This window comes from Malus domestica, chromosome 12, assembly GCF_042453785.1.
Source record: "Malus domestica chromosome 12, GDT2T_hap1".
Lineage (NCBI taxonomy): Eukaryota > Viridiplantae > Streptophyta > Magnoliopsida > Rosales > Rosaceae > Malus > Malus domestica.
In genome coordinates this window covers 22,088,238-22,100,399 of record NC_091672.1, presented here as the reverse complement: position 1 = coordinate 22,100,399, position 12,162 = coordinate 22,088,238, and the positions used below count along the sequence as shown (strand labels likewise).

At 38.8% G+C, this 12,162-nt stretch overlaps 2 protein-coding genes across 2 annotated transcripts; both read right to left on the bottom strand.

The window, feature by feature from the left end:
* Nucleotides 1-853: 853 nt before the first annotated feature.
* On the bottom strand, nucleotides 854-2,074 carry LOC139189876 (uncharacterized). The gene is made up of 2 exons (XM_070809125.1): nucleotides 1,551-2,074; nucleotides 854-1,193 (listed from the first exon to the last, which is right to left on the bottom strand). Exons 1-2 carry the CDS (start codon nucleotides 2,072-2,074, stop codon nucleotides 854-856), a joined length of 864 nt encoding a protein of 287 aa, XP_070665226.1.
* A 5,147-nt stretch (nucleotides 2,075-7,221) lies between these two features.
* Nucleotides 7,222-10,842, bottom strand: LOC103423438 (uracil phosphoribosyltransferase). The gene is made up of 12 exons (XM_008361525.4): nucleotides 10,643-10,842; nucleotides 10,435-10,527; nucleotides 10,131-10,209; nucleotides 9,560-9,618; nucleotides 9,373-9,450; nucleotides 8,979-9,060; nucleotides 8,624-8,672; nucleotides 8,270-8,331; nucleotides 8,008-8,075; nucleotides 7,731-7,786; nucleotides 7,603-7,650; nucleotides 7,222-7,506 (listed from the first exon to the last, which is right to left on the bottom strand). The coding sequence occupies exons 1-12, from the start codon at nucleotides 10,814-10,816 to the stop codon at nucleotides 7,455-7,457; spliced, it is 900 nt and encodes a 299-aa protein (XP_008359747.3). The 5' UTR covers nucleotides 10,817-10,842; the 3' UTR covers nucleotides 7,222-7,454.
* Between the last annotated feature and the right edge of the window lie 1,320 nt (nucleotides 10,843-12,162).

Genomic DNA, 12,162 nt, shown 5'->3' with positions numbered 1-12,162 from the left:
CGAATACAACCGAATCATCTGCAAAGAATAGGTGAGTAAGTGGGGTTCCAGTAGGCGTGAACTTGAAGCCGTGAAGAGCACCTTGTTCAAGCCCCTTCCTTAGTAACACCGAAAGGCCTTCAGTGCACAGGAGAAATAAGAAAGGAGAGAGGGGGTCTCCCTGTCTTAACCCTCGCTGCGGCACGATGAAACCTGTCGGGGTTCCATTAATCACAATGCTGAAGGAGACAGTGGAGATACAAGCCTTTATCCACTTACAAAAAAGAGGCGCGAACCCCATCTTGGACATTATGGTAATAAGGAAGTTCCACTCAACCCGATCATAGGCTTTAGCCATGTCAAGTTTAATAGCCATGCCAGCCTGGTCCTCTCTCATTTGATGAAGCAATGAGTGCAAGACTTCGTGAACCACAAGAATATTATCCTGGATTTGTTTCCCAGCAACAAAGGCATATTGATTATCCCCAATCACTTTAGGCATCACCACTTTTAGCCTATTGGTGAGAACCTTAGCAAGAATCTTATAAATTACATTACACAGGGCAATGGGCCTATATTGCGCCATATTCTTGGGGCATCTGACTTTTGGGATGAGAACCAAATTAGTATGGTTTAGCTTTCGCAGCAGAGTGCTTGAATGCCAAAAGGCTTTAATGATCTTAACAACATCCTCTCCCACCGTGTTCCAATGGTCTTGATAGAAGCATCCGGAGAACCCATCCGGTCCCGGAGCCCGAGAATGAGGTATTTGAGAGACAGCCAAAACTATTTCAGCGGTAGTCACTGGGGCAGTCAGTACGTTATTATCCTCAGGTGTGATCCTGGCTTCCACGTTTCTCACAATATCATCAATTTAGCTCGGTCTAGAAGATTGAAACAAGTCAGAAAAATAGGCAACAACCGTGGCGATAATCTCTTTGTCCTCCTCGTGCCACACCCCGTAGGAGTCTTCAATCCCCCGAATCAGATTTAGCCGTCGTCTTTTCAGCGTCTGCGCGTGAAAGAACTTGGTGTTCTTATCACCCTCTTTAAGCCACTGATTCCTGGACTTAATTTTCCAGTAGAGCTCTTCGTCCTTGTGGGCCGCCCTGAGATCCCTCTCTTTTTGCTTAACCGCCTCAGAGGAGAATTCCTTGGACTGAAGAGCCACTCTGATCTCGGCTTTCAAAAGTTCAACCTTCTTTTTAGAGTTCCTTCCAGATTCTTTATACTAGAGCTTAAGACTTTTCCGAAGCGATTTAATTTTCTCACAGAATTGGAAAGCATGGGATCCTCTGGTATTGTCTTTCCAATCCCCCACAACAAGCTCACGGCACTCCTTCGATTTACTCCATCAACCATCAAAAGAGAATTTCCTGCCTCTCCAGACCCGAAGCTTTTCCGTAGATAGCAGCAGCATAGCATGGTCCGAACCTTCAAGGACAACGTGTCTGATATAAGTATCTGGAAACAGGTTGTGCCACCCATGAGTGACTAGCCCACGATCAAGCCTCTGCTGGATGGGTAGAGACTCCCTGTTATTTCGCCACGTGAAGGGATATCCTTCATACCCCAGATCCATGAGGTTGTTGCCGGCCACGAAGCCCCGGAATTCTCTCATGCTAGCCGCGCATCTGTAGTTCCCGCCTTCCTTTTCTTCATTACACAGAATATCGTTAAAGTCACCTAAAATAAGGCATCTATCCTTGTCTTTTTCAATCCTTTTACTCAGGGTCTTCCATTGGGTACGTCTTTTCCTCTCGTCAGTACTAGCATAAATAGCAAACAGACGCCAGTAGCAATTAAGTGATTCATCCCAGAGCTTTAGCTCGATCATAAATTCCTCAGAGTTCATAAGAATAACCTGAACATCATCCTTCCAGAACACACAAAGACCACCTCCAATTCCTCTTGGTTCAACCGCAAATAAATGTTTCATTTGGAGTCTCATTTTCAAGTGAACATAGTTTCTGCTGTTGTTCTTAGTTTCAAGCAGTATCACTATGTCAGGGGTGTGGAGCCGATTTTGCTCCATCAGGTTGTCAACTGTCAGGTCACCCCCGATACCCTGACAGTTCCATGCGATTATCTTCATGGAGCCGTGGGGGACCTCTTACGGCTGGTCCTATCCGCCTCTGCAGCAAGACTTTTCCTGATTTTGGATCTTTTAGGCTCCGCGCCCTTCTCCACCGAGATATGCTCCACCTCCTGAAAGGGTCATTTTTTCCTCTTTGATTCATTCATTACCACCTCAATAATAGGCACTAGCTCAAAGGGGTCATCCTCCAGCTCTCTAGTTTCTACAGTGTTTGTCACCTCTCCTTTCTGCCCCTCAAAACTCACCTCAGTGTTGATCTCTTCAACGTCGTTATCCTCCACTACAAGTGGCTCACTGTTTAAGTCAAAACTCTGCCCCCGATCTGAGGACAAGCTTGGCACATTCAGCCGTGCTTCCTGTTCAGGGGGTTCATGAAGGGTAATATGTTTAGCATTATCTGCAATTACTCTTCCAGGGCCAATTAGTCTTGCATCAAAGGCTGATTCTCTGGCCTGTCTAGCATTCTCCTCTTCTATCCGTTGGCTACGTATCTTATCCGCCAGCTTAGATCCGCCTCTGTCAGTTTTACTTGATGACCATCGAGGTTTGATAGGTGAGGTAACAGTATCATTCTCCTCATCGTTTCCCAAATCTGTGTGCTCGCTCTCACTTTGTGGGGTGTGCCCTCCGTACTGTGAGCGACTTCCCATGCTAGAGGCTGTTGAGGATCGGTCAGATCGCCTACCCTTGTCTTGTTCATCCTGTCTCTTGTTTTTCCATTTTCCCATCTCATTACCTCCACCATTTGACCCTCGGGATCCCTTGCTTCTGGTCCCTGGTCCTACATGGTTCCCCCGTAGATCGATAACAGCATCCAGACCTTTGAAGCCTAGCCCGTCATTTAATTCCCCAGAGCTCTCTCCTTCTTTCACCCCTCCTCCCGTGTTTCGGTACAAGCTCTTGTTGTATGACCCAACATCGCACACATTAAACAGTATTTCGGTAGCGCCTCATATCTAAAGTCGACCCAGATCCTTCCATCATCAGGGAAGTCCACAAAGGTGCCACGCATAAGAGGTTCCTGGACATTAAATCGGATTTTAACACGGAGAAATCTCCCAATACAATCCCGGCTACCAGACTTATCAACCTTACGAACCGTACCCATCAGACCCCCAATGGATTCCGCCACAGCTTGGGTCATGTTTAGAATTGGAACATTGTGAACTTGAACCCAAAATGTGCCAAGGTGCAGCGGAGTCCATCTATTTAGCCCTTTAGCAGATCGGTCCGCCACCATCACCAGATCACCTTTAAAGAACCAAGGTTGGTCAGCTTCAACGACCCTCAGCAAGTCCTGTTGACTCACAAAACGTGCCAAGAACCTATTCTCTCTGATATCCCTAATGGAAACCCTTTCTCGTCCTCGCCATAGTGACATAAAGCAATCAACAAACACTTCCCCATTCACTACCTTAGAGGTGAGAACTTCAGCAATCATGGTGTATTGGAGACCCAATAAAGCACCTTCAACATCTTTCCTTTCGATACAAATGCCCCCACGCTCTTTCTCAGACAATCTGAGTTTAGATCTGAATCATAACCCCAGATCTTCCACATCACTCTTAGTTTCGTCCCTCGACATGCCCGTAAACCCACTTCTCCACCTGGAGCGAGATCCCAGATCTACACACCCAAGCAGTGTAGACGCCTCTGAACCACAAACCCAGGTAGCTCTCCCAAACAAACCCGGAAATTACCCACTATAGCCTTGAAAAGCTCCCTAATCTATAGATCTACTACATGGATGCCATAAATTAAAGGGATTCCTTACCAGAAAGCTGAAGTACCTCCAGGTTGCACCGTGTAGAAACCCACCTTTCAAGAACCAGGAACGCTCCTTCCGAGTCACCCTCCTTCCGTGACCACCACTTCGCTCTCTTTTACCCAACCCGCAACCCGGTTCCTCACGCCTAGCCGACCTCTTGGTTTCAAACTTTACTCTTTCCTACACCCCTACAGGACAGGGGCACCAAGAACCCTAGACTATCTCCGCAACAGAGATGGCAAAGGTTCCCCTAGGCCGCCGCTCGATCTCACCGCAAACCTCCTTTCGAGGCACTCCTTGCAGAAAGCAGAATTCGATTTCACCATAATTTTTTTAATTCCATTATTTCATACAAATTACAGCCCAATAAAAAACAATCCAAACTTCAACATATAAAATCTCACATCGACCAAGATTAGCACAAAAATCAGAAATCCATGCCCCTGACGAATTTCTGAGGACACCGCTAGCCCCAATGAATTGTCTTCCCACTTGCGACACCATTCAACATATTCACTTAGATGGAATTAAAATACAAGGTGATTAATCTCAAGGAATGAAAAAGTAATTAGTTAAGTGTCTCGATGAAAATGTGTACTTTCGCAGTTTCAACTAATCACCATTACCCAATGGGAGTTTTTTTATACCCAAATAATTATATATCATTGTCGTACTAGAAAGAGTTAGTGAATACTTATTGGGGCTTTAAATTCTGGATTTGATGACACGGTCAATTTTCTTACAAAAGCTAATCACATGCAGAATGTACTTCAAAGAACCACATGCAATCCACATGCAATACATTCGACATTCATTTGTTTTCTTCTTTTTTTAATGGCTTACTAAGTTTTGGGTATAAAGTTTTTTAGTAAAAAACCATTCCATGGTCTGAAATGGCTTTAGATAAGGGTGTTATGAGGATACTTGTTGAATTTGACTATTATGTTTTATTGTTACTCTTCAAATGATTTACATTCCTTGGCTTCTTTGTTAATATGGCTGTCATCACTTGATTGCTCAAATTTGAGCAATGTGATCTTAGTCATGTTTATAGGGAAATGAATATGATGGTTGTTGGTTTGGCAAAACTGAGTTTTTATTTGAACATGGCCTATATTATCTATTATGTTGGATGACCGTCATCCTTCAACTGTTGATTTACTCCTAGACGATATTTTCGGGGTTGCTAGGACCCGGGTTGTTTGCGCAAGCCCCATGAGCATGATGTTTTCTTTGTTTAGTGATTCTGCTTGGGCTTTAGGTCCCTTTGTAACCAAAAAAAAAAAAAGAAGCCATTCAACCTTATTAATATTCTGGATTTGGAGTCCGTTCATCCAAATGTTGCGTGCAAAGCTAAATGGACTTGCAGAAGTAATTAGTACGTAAGCATAACCCAAATCATGGAGTGCCAATTACATATTTGGACCATTAATCGTTATATGTATAGCAGTCAAAGACTCGAAAGTAACAGTAATACTTGCACACGTAATCCCGTCTACATATATACACCAACAGAAAACCACCTGGCAAAACTCTTCTCGTACGATTTGCGTAACCGCGTTTGACTTGTCCATTCGAGCACTAGTCAATGGTTATATTCTTCAACTAACACATGTTAATTTGAAACTAATTTAATAAAATTCAACCTTGAATCATTAAGCAAACGTTTTAGTAAATGTTTGTCTATAAAAGGGGAGAATGTTGGGAGCATCAAGTAGACAATAGTAGATAAATATGGAGCCTTGGAAAATCTTCCTGATTCTTGTGTTCGTTGGAATGGCTGTAGTTGCTGCGTTAGGTTTTTTTTGTAGAGGACGTACCTCGGTAGGCTTTGGTGGTGGAGGAACTTCTGGTGGTAATGTTCATCACCATCATCATAATCATGCTGCAGGAGGCGGAGCAGACTTTGGCGGTGGAGCTGATTTTGGTGGTGGTGGAGCTCATTTTGGTGGTGGTGGAGCTGATTTTGGTGGCGGAGGAGGAGGAGTAGGAGGAGGACATGGTAGCAGTGCATGTTGAAAGAAAATTCATTTCTCACCATATGGTGCCCTAGTTTGTTGTCTTGCTTTTAGCAGTTAGTTTGATACTAGGTCTGATTCAGATTTGTAAGGGTGATGCTAGAGAAACCATCTACTCAAACTATATTTTGTAGACCACATTATGCTACGGCTGATAGTTGAACTTCTTCTTTAAATCATTAAATAAAGAATTCAACCATCAAACGTCACATAACGTGGTTTAGAAAATATAGTCTAAAAAACATGATCTCCCTAACATTTTCCGATTTGCAATATTCTTCTATATAAGTTTCATTATTCAAATATTCTATTGAGAGGATGACTCTGCCAGTTGGTGGACATTTTCTTTCGCCATGTTTATAAAGAGGCAAAGTTTGTGGCAAATGTTGTAGATGTTGTTGGTTAGAATTCTGCTAATAATCGGATTTGAAAGCACTTAGCTATGGGATTGTTTTGCTTTTCGTTGTTTTAGAGACTTGTTTGTAATTTTTTGTTTCTTATAAATAAAAAAAAAAGTCATATTCTAACGTATAGCAATACTCTCACAAATTAATAACGCTACACACAAATAAAATTAATTATACTTTTATATATTAAACTCCATCACTGATAGAGTATTGTGTTAATTTTGTATGTCTAAATATAATACCTTTCCTCGTAATAATATGAATTCATGTAGGGAAAGCCGTCTTGGCAAACTTTTACTCTTTTGATTATTCATAACCGCGTTTTACTCCTCCATTTTGATTATATCAAGTCAAGGTTATGATTGAAACCTTCTATTTTCGACTGTCAAGAAATAGTAAGCTTTGAATTCGGAATCAAACGTTTTAATAATGGGAACTTTAACGAAAAGCTCCCGGTACTGTTTACTTTAACGAAAAACCATATTTTTACACTAAAAAATCAATCCTGATACTATTCACTTTACCCTTTATTTTGTCATTATCGTTAAAACTCAAAGTTTTCAAACCATTTTCATTAGTTTTCCTTTTAATTAAATTGATGTTGACTATAAGAAGGGAAGCTGATTTGGGTACATATATCATATTGCAGTAGATATACACTACCAGAAATTAAGATGGAAACCTGGCAAATAATACCCACCGTTTGGTTCGTTGCGGTCTTTGTAATCATCGCTCTGAATATCATCTTCGGACGTCGAAAAAACATATATGGAAAAAGATATAGTTGAGTTAATAACTAATATCCCCATTAAAAATAGGGAAAAAAAACTCATCAAACAACTAAAAGGATAAATTCAAAAATGAATAATTAACACAATAATGACACGTAATTTGAATTAACAGAAAATGCCGAAGTGGCTATTAATAAAAGCGCTTTAATCAGTCTAAAAATACGGAAAAATCGTACAGGATTTTAATTTTCTATAAAAATAATAACGTAAATAGTTTTATACAAAATCAATTCTGGTCACATTTTCTCAATACCAAATCTTGCAAATGTATCAACCGTATAAACCGTTTGACGAAAAACAAATCTCAAAAACCATTCCTATCAATAAGCTCAACATTCCAAAATTGCACGAGTACAAACTGAAAACAGATCCCCGCACACTTGAGTATTGACTTTATGTACCGAAGCTGCGGTCTCCAGCATCACCCAGTCCAGGGATTATAAACCTGAAATCAGCACGAGCGTAAGTAAAATATGTTAAACCAGTTTGCAACATTCATCACTTTAGCAGCATTACATCAATGGGAGCGCGACGTACTTACCCTTTCTCATTTACGGTAGGATCAATAATTCCAGTGTATACATGAAGCCTGTAAAAATAAACGAAAGCAGAGTTAAGGAATGCTAAGTTTCGTTCCAAACTGTAATTATTGATTGATATTATTATTACCCTGGAAACTTCTCGCTCAGCTTTTGAAGTGCTGGAGGCGCAGCTACAGCAGATATCTATGGCATGACAGATTATCTTAGGCTTAGAGATGTATGAAACAATGAAATCAAATGAAATTAACCAGCTTATCTCACTGGAGGCGAGAACAGTTCATCAAATGGAATAAGCAACCGTAAATAAGCTGGTTTGACAAATATGTTAACATATTAAGATACCTATATTATATGTAAATTTAGGGACAAAGTTTCAAACATAAAAGTGCATCTATGGTATTTACCACTTTGATCTGCTTGTTGTCAAGCCCGCATTCCTTTAAAAGATCCAAAGCCGCTACTATTGTGCCTCCTGAAATTGAAGAAAAAGAAAGAAATTAAGAAATACTATAGAACTGGGGCTAAGCTTATTCGTTGATAAAATTTACTAGTTGTGCTCATGATGGAAAGAAAAAAATACAGCACATGGACACTTCAAGAGGTTTCACTAATCCTAAATACTCAAAAATGAAAATTCAGATACTATCACAAGTATACTAATAATACCTGTTGCTAGCATAGGGTCAACCAAAAATACTCGAGAGCCTTCCGGAAAATTGTCAGGTAACCTACGAAGAAGATCACATGAAGGGTCACTCCCAAAACTATCATATAGATAGGGTATTCATAAATGTAACCGCCTTATGTTGAACTTTCCAGCCCTAAGATTAGGTATGGACTACAAAATTCACAATGAGTTGGGTGCATCTCATTTGTTCGTACTCTATCGAAGTGCTTGAAAATCTACTATTAAGTTGCTGCAACTAATAACATAGAGGTTTGGAAATTAACTCCCAACAGCACTGAAAGCAAGTGGTAAGAACATGAACAGGAAAACAAGTTTAGGCAAGGAACGCTTACTTGTTCAGATATACAGTTGGTAGAAGTGTCTCCTCATCTCTGCTAAACCCTAGATTCGTAAAACAATAAATATACATAGATGAGTTCAAAACATGCTCAGTTTGACAAAATTTATCAAACAGATTATACAAGATAAGTTTCATGAACTTCAAAAAAATTAATTAAACAAAAAGCAAACAAAATTGAGTGTTTACAACAGAGCACCAAATGATAACAAAAATTTCACTTGTACTTTATGACCAGAAGATATTGCAGTCATTCATGGCTATAAACTTATAATGACAAGATTTCAATACACGCCAAACATTTTTGTTTACTTCAACTGTATAGTGAACAATGCATGAACCTTTCTTACCAAGATGGTACGTCTTTGTGGCTGGCAAGATTGACGATGCATGTTCTACAAGAGCCAGACCAGCTCTCAAAATTGGAACAACCTGCAAAACTAAAAGAAAAACATCAAATAAAATAATACTCGCCTGCACTGATCTGCTTAGTGAGAGTACCATGATAAGGTTCACCACAGAAACAATCTAAACATTAATAGAAAACCATAATCAACTACCAAAATATGAAAATTCAAAGAGGACATAAATTATTGCCAATTTGATACATCCTGAACAAGTGAACCGGATGTTCAACCACCAAATGAAAATAGAGAAATTCTATATAATATGCTATCACAATTCAGCTATACAGGGAACAAAATCTTTACATGAAAAATGCACAAAATTAATACTAAAACAAACCGAAATAGGCTCCCTTGGATCTACAAATTCAACTGATGCGACACCCATTGGTGACTGAATCTCTCCTGTTACCGTAGGCTGAAATTTAAAGAAACAAAACAAAATTGCTTCATATAATGAAAACAGAATGTAATCCTCAAAATCATTGCGGATGTGGATGTGTGAGTGTAAATTATGAAAAACTAACCAGCCAATCTCTTGAAGCTTCATACAGAAGAAGCCTCCCCAACTCAGCCATGGCATTTCCTAAAGCATACGATGTCAATGCCTCGTAAGCAAATAAAAAACAAACACTTACACTATGTGTGGATGAGGGAAATGAATTAGGAATTTTGATAAAAGTTGAAATTTATAAATTGACATGCACTAATTCCTTGTTTGGATTCATAAACATAGAATTTAGAATTTCCGCCTAGAAAGAAAAAACTTGGAATTTGAAACCTCCATTTCCCAAGTTTAAATTCCATGTAAATAGGTGCCATTTCCAAATTTCTATGAGTCAAGGTTTAAAAATAAAATATTCTACTATTCAAATTCATAAATTCTAGAAAATAAAATGCCGTCATTTCTATTTCCGTCATTTTGAATTCCTTAGTAATCTTAAATTTCAAGCTCGATAATCCAAACAGAGTGTTAGATAACAAAGAGTTTAACAATCAAGCTATAGATAGTTTGACATTGAATTTATCATCTGGGACTTTTCAAATCCACTCAAATATTCACATTACGTAGAACAGAAAAACTAATTTGAAACATACGAAAAATCGGACAAGGGGTTTGCTCATTTCTCAAAACCGAAACCCAATGCTTGATCAACGGGTGCGGTGGCACGAAAACCTGGAAAAAAAACCAATCAAGCCTTATTCAGCATAATATTCAGTTATTCACAAACCAAATCGCAAATTCAGACAGCATTATCCATTCCCAGTTCTTAAAATTCACCCAAAATTTGGCAGCAAATTTCAAACATACAAAACGACATTAAAAAATCAAAATTCATGGAATTTTAATAAATCTGGAACCAAACAGAGCATAAGGGTGAATAGTGAACAGTGAACTAACAAGCATTCTGTTCCCGGAAGCCAATTTCTCCTCCGTGGCCATTTGAGACTTCACCGCAACGGAGCTGCGCCGCCGCGTAGCGGAATACGAGATCTGCCGGTTCAAAAAAAACCCGGTTGAATGCTTAAAATACCGAGAGAGACAAAAAAAAAATGGCGGATTTACTGCGATTTTTGTTAGCTAAAAAGGAAAAAGCAACGACCTTTACCTTTTTGGGATTCGAAGAAGAAGAAGAGGCGGGAGCGAGATTAAGTAGGAGAGAGGAGCTAGGGTTTTGGAGGCGACAAGTGGAACCGAAACGCGGCGTTTCGGAGGAGGGACACCGGAGAGAGAAATTAATACGGCACGCCATTAGGATTGGATAGATTGGTGCAGAAGACATGGAGGGACTCTTTTAACTCGAAACAGAAAAGGAAAGATGATGATTTGGCTCCACGAAACGCGTGCCGTTTGGCCCACGGGCCTCGGGTGGAGATTTATCCGTCGGCCCAATTGTGGTCCGTGGGCTTTTCGGTTTGGGTTTGGTTTTGGAGATAATAACGGCATGCGTTTTATCTTATTCTAGGGTTCCGTGCATTGTCCCGCATGAAAAAACAAGCAAAGATTAGGACGTTCTTGTCGTTTTTAGTATTAGTAGTAAAGTTTTGGTCACTTCTGGTTAAAGTCAATGCCGTTCTCCTATGTACTCTTTTCAGCAAATACTTTAGAGAACTTTAACAAATAGCTCATGTTACCGTTTATTTTAACAAAAAATCATATTTTTACTTTAAAAAGTCAATCTCGGTACTATTCACTTACAACACATTTTTGTCATTTTCTTTAAAACTCGAAGTTTTCAAGTATTTTTCATTAGTTTTCCTTATACTTGGGAACTTTAACGAAAAACTCACGATATTATTCACTTTAACAAAAAATCACATTTTTACTCTAAAATGTCAATCCTAGTACTATTCACTTACAACACATATTTGTTATTTTCATTAAAAGGATTTGAAAGAAAAATGGATTGACTTATTTGTCACCCACTATAGCTCCCTTTTATGGATCAAATATCAAATGAAAAATATGATACTTAATATAAGAGTTTAGGTTGGTTTGAAAATACTTTTTGATGACTAAAAGTGCTTTCAAAGAATATTTTTGAGTCCTAAAAGTACTTAAATAAAGCATTTCAAGTGTTTTTTTTTCAATATTAAGTTGCAATAAACTAATTATTGATTTTCAAAATATTTTTTCTAAAATAAGTACTTTTAGATATTCAAAATCACTTTTCGGATCAGCCCTTTATTAAATAAAAAGGGGACGCGGTAACAAGTGTGAGGTCAATGATGGCAGGGGCAAGGTATAAAATATCGATGATATCGGAAATATCGGTAGTCTAAAAACACAGAAATTTCGATAGAAATATCGGGATATTATCGATATCGATAAAAATTGAATAAAAACCACGGAAATTATAAGAAAAACTTGGAAATTTTCATTGAAACTTTGCAGGATGTTTATTTAGTCAATTATTTATTAGTTTATCACAAAAAGTTGGAAGGAAATGCATTGCATGATAGATATAGCTGATTTAAGTTGATTATATAGCGAGCTGGCAAACATTGTGAGTGTAGAAAATATGTAGTAATTAATGAAAGAAATTTAAACACACCATAATCATTTATATATAATGAATTAGTACAATATTTTACACGTGATACATTGCATGGTAAGATACACGAGTGA

Bases quoted from the DNA above. Each gene is read 5' to 3' on its own strand.
- LOC139189876 (XM_070809125.1), bottom strand. From the start codon at position 2,074: ATGAAGATAATCGCATGGAACTGTCAGGGTATCGGGGGTGACCTGACA. The intron at 1,194-1,550 runs GTATGAAGGATA...AGAATCTGGAAG, and splicing joins AACAACCTCATGGATCTGGG to GAACTCTAAAAAGAAGGTTG.
- LOC103423438 (XM_008361525.4), bottom strand. From the start codon at position 10,816: ATGTCTTCTGCACCAATCTATCCAATCCTAATGGCGTGCCGTATTAAT. The intron at 10,528-10,642 runs GTAAAGGTCGTT...TTGAACCGGCAG, and splicing joins CTTCTTCGAATCCCAAAAAG to ATCTCGTATTCCGCTACGCG. The intron at 8,332-8,623 runs GTAAGCGTTCCT...TCTTCTTCGTAG, and splicing joins CCAACTGTATATCTGAACAA to GTTACCTGACAATTTTCCGG.